The sequence below is a fragment of the Penaeus japonicus genome, unplaced genomic scaffold, assembly GCF_977035675.1.
Source record: "Penaeus japonicus unplaced genomic scaffold, GWHDUDI00000001_assembly GWHDUDI00000025, whole genome shotgun sequence".
Lineage (NCBI taxonomy): Eukaryota > Metazoa > Arthropoda > Malacostraca > Decapoda > Penaeidae > Penaeus > Penaeus japonicus.
Genome location: NW_028234427.1, coordinates 22,936,686 through 22,946,685, shown reverse-complemented (window position 1 = coordinate 22,946,685; position 10,000 = coordinate 22,936,686). Strand labels below are relative to the sequence as shown.

The 10,000-nt window shown below is 34.9% G+C and overlaps 2 protein-coding genes across 3 annotated transcripts in view; one reads left to right on the top strand and one right to left on the bottom strand.

Moving 5' to 3' along the window:
* The window catches only part of LOC122267731 (uncharacterized), a 6,353-nt gene extending 3,050 nt beyond the window's left edge, over window positions 1–3,303 (top strand). The window contains exon 5 of the mRNA XM_043037867.2: window positions 389–3,303. Within this exon, the coding sequence (XP_042893801.2) occupies window positions 389–716 (328 nt within the window). The 3' untranslated portion in view covers window positions 717–3,303. The remainder of the gene's footprint in view (window positions 1–388) is intronic.
* Window positions 2,358–9,812, bottom strand: LOC122267732 (myotrophin). 2 transcript variants are annotated; one of them, XM_043037868.2, is made up of 4 exons: window positions 8,918–9,812; window positions 7,839–7,952; window positions 5,861–5,944; window positions 2,358–5,703 (listed from the first exon to the last, which is right to left on the bottom strand). In XM_043037868.2, exons 1-4 carry the CDS (start codon window positions 8,981–8,983, stop codon window positions 5,617–5,619), a joined length of 351 nt encoding a protein of 116 aa, XP_042893802.1. In that variant the 5' UTR covers window positions 8,984–9,812; the 3' UTR covers window positions 2,358–5,616. The 2 variants fall into 2 exon arrangements, with proteins under 2 accessions (XP_042893802.1, XP_042893803.1); XM_043037869.2 differs by having other exon boundaries at window positions 7,839–7,949; window positions 8,918–9,085.
* Between the last annotated feature and the right edge of the window lie 188 nt (window positions 9,813–10,000).

Below are 10,000 nucleotides of genomic sequence, written 5' to 3'. Positions count from 1 at the left end.
GCTCAGCCAGGGCATCTGACGTGAAAACCACAATACGTGCTATCACTTCAACTGGCTCCAATGGGTTAAATATATTTTTAAAGTATTTTTTTATCGGATATTCATCTCTTATGCCCTGATAGGGAAGGTTAGCATTGTATTAGATCCGAATTTTTATTCAATAACAGCAAGCAGCGACAGTAAGGAAGTATCTGTAAAACTATATTGTCCATCTCTGATTGTTTCTTTCCAAGGAAACACAAATTTTGATTAAAAGTGAAAATAGTTATTGAAATTATTGAGATTTCTCCTTTTGACTTGCTCAGTAGTGTAGAAATCCTAGATAGGTAAACATGTAAACTTGAATTCCTGGAGTGTATGGTAAAATCTTTGTACATCTTTGTTCCAGATATTTAGAGAAATATCGGGTGCAGGAAAGAAGAGCCAATGGTGTTATTGTGGCAGTTCCAATTGATGAAGCTGCTAAGAGCTTGAATGATAATGGCAGCACGGCATCCAGCGCTTTTAAACCAAAGAAAATGAAATCCAAAGAAACAGCTTCTGGTGATGAAGGAAAGATTTCAGCTGAAGAGCAAGGACTCAAAAACAGTATATCAAATAGCACACTTACAAATGATGAAAAAAGCAACTCAAAGACAAGAAAACAAAGTAGAAAAAGGGGAAAGAAAAATAAGAATAAAAAAGAAGCAGAAGAGTGCAATGGCACATCAAACTGATAAAATCAAGAACAATAAATTTGATTGAACTGATATGTTGGTTTTGTTTTTACCCATTTTTCTCTTTCTTGCAGCTCTCATTATATATGAAGATGACTTGCATTGAAAGTGTAAAATTAAAATTTATGTGAAATTTAGAAGAGAGATGTGTGCAAAATGCAGGGGATATAAAAGAGATGGAAGAATAGAAAATGCTTAATTTCTTGTTTTCCATAGGTTATTTATTAGGTAATAAAAGTGTTGCACTGGGAACAAATCAGGCAACTTGTGCTAAACAAACTGGCAATATGTGCTGACACATGGATAGGTGCTTTGTGCAAATATAGTACAGGACAAAGAATTATGGTAACAGGGTAATAAAAAGACCACTTACCAATTTCAGCTTCATATTCAGCTAACTTACAGGTAATATTCCTTTATATGCAAGCCTGAAACTATTTGATATAAAAATGCAATAACAGGTGATGTGAGAAAGAGTGCATCTTTTCAGATCTAGATTGAAATCAGACAGAGACAAAATGTAAGAAATCAAAAGATTTAAATATTCCAAAAAAAAGAAGAGGAAAATGAAGGAAATTTATAATTTATAAATTCCATAGTAAATTAAATGAGGTAAAATAAAAAGAAAAAGAAAGAAAAGGGGTATGTGCGACTGGGTATTTGTAAATGGAGAGATATTAATGTAAGGCAAAGTGATACTAGTAAAGGACTTGAGTTCTACCAGTTTCCCCATTTACATAAGAAAACAAAAACAAAGTGCTGATTCTGGATATGTTCATTAGATCCTCTAAATTGAGGTAAAACAGCTTAGATTGAGCAGGCTGTCTATTTATATATAAACCTTGGCACTAATATCTAATATGATACAATTTACTGAGTATCTGAAAAGATTATAAAGCATAAAATATCCTTGAATTTATTAATATCTGACTGTCTATATCTGTCTCCGAATGTATAAATCATATTTTTGTCCAGAGAAAAGATTCTAATCAATTTAAAGATGTAGACAGAAACTAAGTGTGGTAAATCTATTTCTCTTGATACTGAAAAACTCCTATTAGACAGAACCTTATTATTTTAATTTTATTTTCAACCTATTTTAACCCTCTGATGACTGAAACAATGCAATTATTGGACAGGAATACAATTGAAAAAGTGAGTGTATATGGATAAACAGGAGGTTGGAATTGAGGAAATATCAGTAGGTGTCTAGACAAGCCTGATGCATGGCACCATGACATATGACATCCTCTGATGCAGCCTATAAAGATCAGCAAGATTTTTCTTTGTTATCATTTGTTCCAGGATATCGTCAGAGGGAAAAAAAGTTGAAAAACCAATGCAACTTAACTCAAAACTTCTTTAAATGATAATATATATATTTTCATTAGAATACTTCACATTTCATAAATTTATCTGGCAAACAACCCAATGGTGGAGCATTTGACAATAATGATGAATGTGATCATTTTAAAAGTAACAAGTAATACTAAATAATAAAACATGAATGAATGTATAAATAACTAAAAACAAAATAAAAGATGCTATAAGTAATGCTACCAAATTTCATTTCTAAAGACTACTAAAAGATCTTATGTGTTTAAAGAAAACAATAACTGGGTAAAAATTAAATTCCTGTGCTGTTATTTAATCAACATTTTAATAAAAATCAAGGGATATTTTTATGAAAAATCTCCAGGAAACTACAATAATAATTGATGACCATAAAAAAACACACAGGAGATACAACATACAAAGTCACACCAAGTACTTAACAAAAGTCCTGTGAGAGTATGGAAGGCATAGGCAAAGACACTCAAGGGCCAGATTCTGAAACAACACTTAGTAGTACTTTGATGCCTACGAGGCTGGTCCATTCGTGATGCCGCAGCCTTTATGGGTTTGGTATAAAATATTGTCCTTTTGGTTACCACCAGCTTTTCAAAGATTAACAAATCATCATCTTGGATAATACTAAGAATTAAAAAAAGTTCCGGTGAACATGCAAATAGATGATAGATATTATACAAGATAGTATTTTATTAGACTTAATATCAAATACAGCAATTGTATAATTTATTGTCATTATAATTGTTCTGAATCAAATTTCAATCTTATCTCTACAGAAACCATTAGAAACTGTCTTTTGCCACATGTTAAACCTTGTCATTTACTGAAACAGTACAAATACAATTAAAAATACTATAATATGCCCTTCTTGTGACATAGCACAAGACCATGGCTGGAATTGAATTTTCAACACAACACGGGTCCTGAATACTGTCATACACATCTGCCATAGTCACATTATCTCCTACATGAATAGTAGAAGGCTTACCAAGTTGCTTTATCCCAAGATTCTGCAAGATCACGATTGCAGTGCATGGTCAAGTTGGAAGATTACCTTACAGATAAACATTACTGAAGCTACAAAACAGTATCTTATCCAAGCAACTGCTCTGTAATCCTGAAATAAATAACATAGGATACTACGCTGAAAATATGTAGTCCTACTTTGGTTTTATTTAGATAGTAGAATTCACAGCTTCAGACCATTTGGATCTGCTGATGTTTGAGGATTCTAAAACTAGTATGAAAAACAATCAAGGATTTGAAAACTAAGGCTGCCATTACCATTCATGGACGAAAGGCGAATATCTTTAAACAGGAAATACAGTAAAGATTAAAGGTAAAAAAAATGGAAAGCTGTCTTTTACCATTATGATGCCTATTGTGCAGGAAAAGGTTCAAGGAGAAATGTATCTTCTAATTTGTATGATGGTTGCATATGCATGTGTCTCTCTCTCAATCTGTCCCTGCAAGTGTGCCATGTGTGAGCAAGTTTGTTGCTGTATTATCATTATTTTTTAAGGCTCTCTAATATTCTTAAATGAAGGCAGCACAACAGGGTCAGGGTAAGAATTTGTGTTTTCCTCCAATATAGGAGCCAGTCTCTGGACCAGAGTAAGCTACTTAGCCACTCCATTACTGTATCAGGATAGGAAAATATATGTATGTTTTATTTTTTTTTTCTTATTCTTTAATACTTTTTTGTTTTTGTTTCTAAAGCCTTATACAAGCTTATCAGAAACCTGCATTGCATGAAGAGCAGAGTCTAAATTGGAGTGTAAAAAGTCGACAAAAGATGTGTTCTGCCCTAAAGATACTCTAGCAAGTATGGAAAGATTCTCACATGCTGGTACATAAGAAGGATTAGAGGCATATAGTTTTAGATCTAAACAAGCATTTCCAATAGTTTATGTGTTCCCTCACATCACACCAGAACAGTAATAACGGAGGTATGTACAAATATAAATGTTTAGTGCATTTATCACAGCTGAGACAGGCCATACTAGGCTAATAGTTTTTACTGTTACTGCAAGCTTAAGTTGGGTTTTAAGAGTTATTATAAAGCATAGTCTACTAGCATGCAAAGCTCCATCTCCTGTAGCAATATATATAATTTTTATCATGCACAGTACAGCAGAAGAAAAGGCATTGATTCAACCAGTTGCTGTGGATACTGCATAATATACCACAATTATAATCCTTAAACTCATTTGAAGTATCTGACTGCTTGCTTTTCCAATCTCAAATGTGACAAATGATTCAAGACGATAAACAACACAAGCCTTACCTAAGACTTTGATCTATGAATGTCAATACCATTCTCAAGAGGAAAGTATGATATATGTGCATCATATTTACCCTATCAGCTGTTAATAACTATCCATGAAACACCATTCTCTGTCCTACATGAAATAATTGCTGTGCCTTTCAATTTATTCCATATATTACTATCATCAAAAAACACAAAATATGACAAAGATCAGTTGAATAATTACCTAAATCATTGCAAAATGTAAGACTACTGAATTAACCTTTCCTGTTCTTTTATTGACAGTTTGAAACTGTTAACCTGCTACTTTCATTTCACCTGAATATTAAAAACAAGGAGAATCTCCTCCCATAAAACACACACAAGGTAAAACTGGTAAATTTAGTTAGAAGTTCAATAGAGGAGGACAACATTTCAGGCACCAATCAAACCTACTATCAGAACCCTGAGCCTCAGAAATTACGTAGTATCATCAAAACCCAAATAGAGAGAGGATATCAATGCTGAAACTTCTCCAACAGGAAGGGTTATAACTTTTGCATTTTTTAGAATGAAAAGATAATTCCAACTTTCCATTGCACGATATAAAATGATTAACCTATGTGTGGGCTTTAGACCTTGCCCTGACTGATGTTGAGAATGTGTATCTTTAACTAATCTTCACACAGCTGGACGGCAGTACCATCATCCCAACACCTGAATTTATTCCCTCGTGTATGCATGTCAGAATGTCAAAATCACCATGGGATGTTTCCAAGTTGGGATATTTTTTGCTTTATTTCTCGAGAGAGCTGGGGTTTAGGGGGGGAAGGGGGTGGAGGTTTTAGAATTAAATACAGGTAAGACATTTTTTTTCTAAATCAATACTTCATTAGTAACATCAACCCTTACACTAGCAGTCACTTGATATTACTTCCTGGACTTATACTTGCACATACCTTCGTTCTAAACTTTTCTCAGTGTGAATACAAAATAACAAAAACAATGACAATGATAAAAATATAAATAATGGTATTATTGATAAAAAATACTCTAATCTAATATTTAGATCATTACCTTGAGCTGTGAGGATCTAACTGCAAACGTCCACATTAAACAAAGACTTGAAGATCACCATTCTCACAGCCAATGACTGACAATTCTTGATAGGCCTATACACAATACACACAGGACTTCTCTTACTAATAATGCCTCTATGACAAAAATACAAGTCATTTGGTTGGTTAACTTCCTACACACTTCCGGCTCTCGCACCCTCGGGAACTTATTGGTTGGCTAAGCTTATCTGAGCAGGGCTTTAATCTCATCCTTTTCAGCTGCGTCCAAGTAGCTTGTGCCGTCTGGTGCTGTGCCTGTCTTACTGGCTCCCTGTGGACGAGTACACAATCAAAATTACTATATTAATTGTTCTGTGAGTAATCACCCTATGAGTTCAATAGGGTAAGATGGCTCAAAATAACATATAACAAGAATCTTCTGAGTTTCCTTATTACAAATACTGGGTTTGACATATTCATTAACATACCGCTTCGAGAAGGACTTTGACGCACTGTGTGTGTCCTTCCCAGATAGCTGCTAAAAGTGCGCTGATACCGTGTTTATCTGTTGACTATTTGAAAAATGGATTAGTATACCTTGTTAAAAAAAAAAAAAAAACAGAAAATGAGACTAAATAAGAAAAAAATTGTGTAAATGATTAAACTAAGACACAACAAGTACTGTATAGGCATTGTAAATTTCAAACACATGTCTTATTTGCAGTTTCTAAATTTAAGTTATTAAAAAAAAAAAAGAGAGAGAGAGAGAGAAAGAAGAGAAAGAGAACGAGAGGGGATGAAAGAGTGAGTGAGTGTGTGTGTGTGGAAATTCATAAACACTGACACACACAAAGAAAAAAAAACACATAAATGCATACATAAAAATGAGAACTGTCTAAGAAACATATCTGTTAACAGCAGCTTTATCACTCAGAAGCAGTGTTGGCATGATATTCTAATTGGAGAGGTTATGGGAGGGCTGTGGAATATATAATGCACCAGAGCTTGACAAAAAAATAAATACTTAAGCTGCATCATTGGATCGTGAAAGGAAGCAACTGCTTGCCCTGCAGCAGATGGCCTTTCACTATTTTCATGATTTAAGCTTTGTAACAATGATATTAGGTAAAAGCTTAGTACGAGATAGACCCTTGGAAAAAGAGAAAAGAACATGTGAAGGAGAAGCAAAGTATAGGAGGTGACATGACAAGAAAGGAACCAAAAAGATCAGAAAAGGAGAACACAAGAAAGAAAAGAAACGGAAGTAAGAAGAGGCACTAAATGAAGATGACATAAAGGAGGAAGAGGAGGTGGAGATGCATAAGTCCTCTTGCATTTGACACTTTAATCAAAAGAGTGATAAAAGAGAATTACAGCTCCCTAGCTACTTATTTTCAAAACTGACTGTTTGTCCAGCCAAAATGGAAACAAGTGAAATAAAACAGGAGTAATCTTCATGTTTACAATACATCTGCAGTACCTAAAAGAAAGGTATTTTGTGTGTCTATAACATTACCAATTGACCAAGTGATTGTTGTGACCTCTTCAGGCCTTCAATATATACAAATCATAATAAAGCTAAGGTCTGCTTGTTTGAAGATATATGGATACAGAGTTAAGGAAAACTACAGGAATGAACACAATCAGATTGTTGCATACTATAGATCACTTTTAAATAATACATAATGAAACCCATGGGATCCCAAATGCATGGCTCTATTTAAGATTTACCAAGTATAATTTACATAGGTATAACAAAATTAACAAACTTAGATATCTTTTGTGTCCATGATAAACTTACTACCAATACAAAAATGATGTCTCCTTTTCACTGGCCTTTGTGTCTTTGGCATTCCAGCAAGGACCAACATACCTCCATCATGTATGTGCAAGATAGAGCTTATAGACCTACCTTGGGATTCATCATCTCACAAGGACCCAGTCCAAGCTCTATCTTGAAAGAATACATGTGGCAAAGGTTTGTTGTCTTCTGCAAAATAGCTTAAGGCATGGAAGTTGCAGCAATTGCTTGACAGTGACTCACAATCAGGGTGGACTTGGCAGACCTTCCACTACAGATCATAGCGAGTTTCAAGAGGATTTAAAGGGAATATATCCAATATGATTTTAAAAAAACACTGTGGGTGTCTTGTAAGCACTCATCACAATAATGATATTAACTATAGTAAAAATGAAATGAGAGTTACAGTAATTTTGGCCATAAAGTAAGAAAATTATATACATTCCCAGAAACTATATAACAAGTGAACCCATGCCCATCATCCTATGTCTTATTTTGCTTCCAGGCTGAAAACTACTGTTTTATTTTGATCATCAAGATTAAAAAAACAAAAACACTATTGGTCTGATAAAAATGAAAGAAAGAAAAACAGCTATAAGGGAGTTTCAAAAGGTAAGATTAAGATTAAAAGAAGCAGAATATCGCCTTAATGCTCAGTCACTCACATCTACGTTGGCTCCCTTGTCCAGGAGGTATTTGATGACGTCGAGCTGGCCGTAGTCGGAGGCCAGGCACAGGGGCGGCCGGCCCTCGATCGCCAGGTTCACATCTGCTCCCTGCTGAAGACACAAGAAATTAATTGGTGTATTGCTTTGCCAGAGAGTAACAGATACTTTTACCTGAACAAGAGTAATCATGTTTTAAATGAGATAATTTAAATAAATCATTAAATGTTGTATTACAAGAAACATCAATCATCACATCAATTATGATTTCCCTTTATACATATATACACAGTATCTTACAATAGTTCTTCCTTTTTCTCCCTTTTATCTTGGGACAGAACATCAAATTATCAAATCTCAGTAGCTAATAATTTATCTTAGTCATTTCCTGAAACAATTCTGACACTAAGACATATGCAAATAGACAAAGGCAGAGTTCTGTGCATATGAATATTCTTTGACAGACACTCTCAACAGGAGTGGGTGTCAGCCATAAATTCAATAACACTAATCATATTACTATTACTAGCAATAATCATGATAATACTAATCAAAATGATCACATTGATAATGACAAGTGATAAAAAACATGAATATCAATAAGGTTAGCAAAACTGATGGCAATACTTCTGCAATTGCCAAAAAGTGGCAAACATTTACATTGAAAATAAATGCAATGGAGTGGTGATGCAGAATTGATTTTTAGAGCATTTCCTTCAGTATTGCCAATAATCTCATTTATCTTCATTGTCTCCAAGTGTAAACAGAAAGAAAAGGATCAAAACTGTAACAATATAAGAAATAATCGCGAATAGAACCTTCAAAAGACTTAATAAAAGGGAAATCCTAAATAAAAAAATAACGAATCTAAAACACCATCCCAGCTAAAGAACCTCACAAACCCAAAAATCAAAATCATCGCCTCGAAAACTGAAAATAAAAGACAACAAAAAACAGCGTGACAGTCGAGCAGAAAAGAAAAAAAAAGAAGCGAAGCGAGACGAACCAAAAGGCTGGTTTTATTTCTCTTTAACTCCCTCCCCTTTTCTCCTCCTTTCACAGCTTTACAAAGGCTTTACCTTCTCCACAGCCTCCTTCACTTGGTCGAGGTCGCCGTTCTTGAGTCCCCACACGAATTCGCTCATCTCTGTGGCTTAGAATTAGAGTTCGAGGGAGAGAATTTGATGCGAATTTTTTCCTTTGCTCACTAACACCTGATTGCCTCACGCTCGCTCGCCGATCGGGATGCTCTTCTGAAAACTGGCTTTTCTATGTTCTTTTTCATTCTGGAAGTTTTCAGGGGGTTTAATATTTATGGTTGTTTGTAAAAGGGGTGTGGAAATTATATTGGCATCTTGGTTTTTTGTTTTTGTTTCATATTTTGAAAGTGTTTATTGTTGCGTATTATTGGAAGGTGACGTTATGGCGCAAGCATTTAAAAAAACTTATTTATCTTATCTTGACTCTCTGTGCAAGTAATTGCTGTAGTTTTTTTAGTATGTGCAAAAGGGTAAAGGCCATGTAAATATTTCATATACCATGAAAATGATGCTTTTGCAATCTACAACGACGCTTATGACACGCCTCTTTATTGAATAGAACCCACTTAAGCTACCTGTCAGTCAACGTAATTATGTTTAAATCTTATTATTTTCTTCATTCTTTATTCACCCCCCCCCACCCACCCCCTCCGCTATGCCAATCGCCCGACCGCTGTTCCGGCCGGTGTTCGATGACGTCACTCAGAGGAGCACCAGATTTTTTTTTTTTTTTTTTTTTTTTTATCTTTAACGGGATATCCTGTCAGGCTGCACTCGACGGGAACAGGGAGGAAGTAACGCTCATCGATCATACACTTAAGCATGTATATCTATGTACACGTACAAACACACACGCACACACACACACAGACACACACACACACACACACACACACACACACACACACACACACACACACACTCACACTCACACTCACACTCACACTCACAAACACACACACACACACACACACACATGCGCGCGCCCACGCACACGCACATACACACACACTAACACACAGGAACATATGTATACACATACATACATACACGCATTCATGTATGTTTGTGTATGTGTGTGTGCTTTTATTTATGTGTATATGTATGTACGTATGTATGTAT

Excerpts from the sequence above, each read along its gene's own strand:
- LOC122267732 (XM_043037868.2), bottom strand. The coding sequence starts at position 8,983 with ATGAGCGAATTCGTGTGGGGACTCAAGAACGGCGACCTCGACCAAGTG. Across the intron at positions 7,953-8,917 it reads TGAAGGAGGCTGTGGAGAAG|CAGGGAGCAGATGTGAACCT; the intron begins GTAAAGCCTTTG and ends TTGTGTCTTCAG. Across the intron at positions 5,945-7,838 it reads ACAAGGGAGCCAACGTAGAT|TCAACAGATAAACACGGTAT; the intron begins GTGAGTGACTGA and ends TTTTTCAAATAG.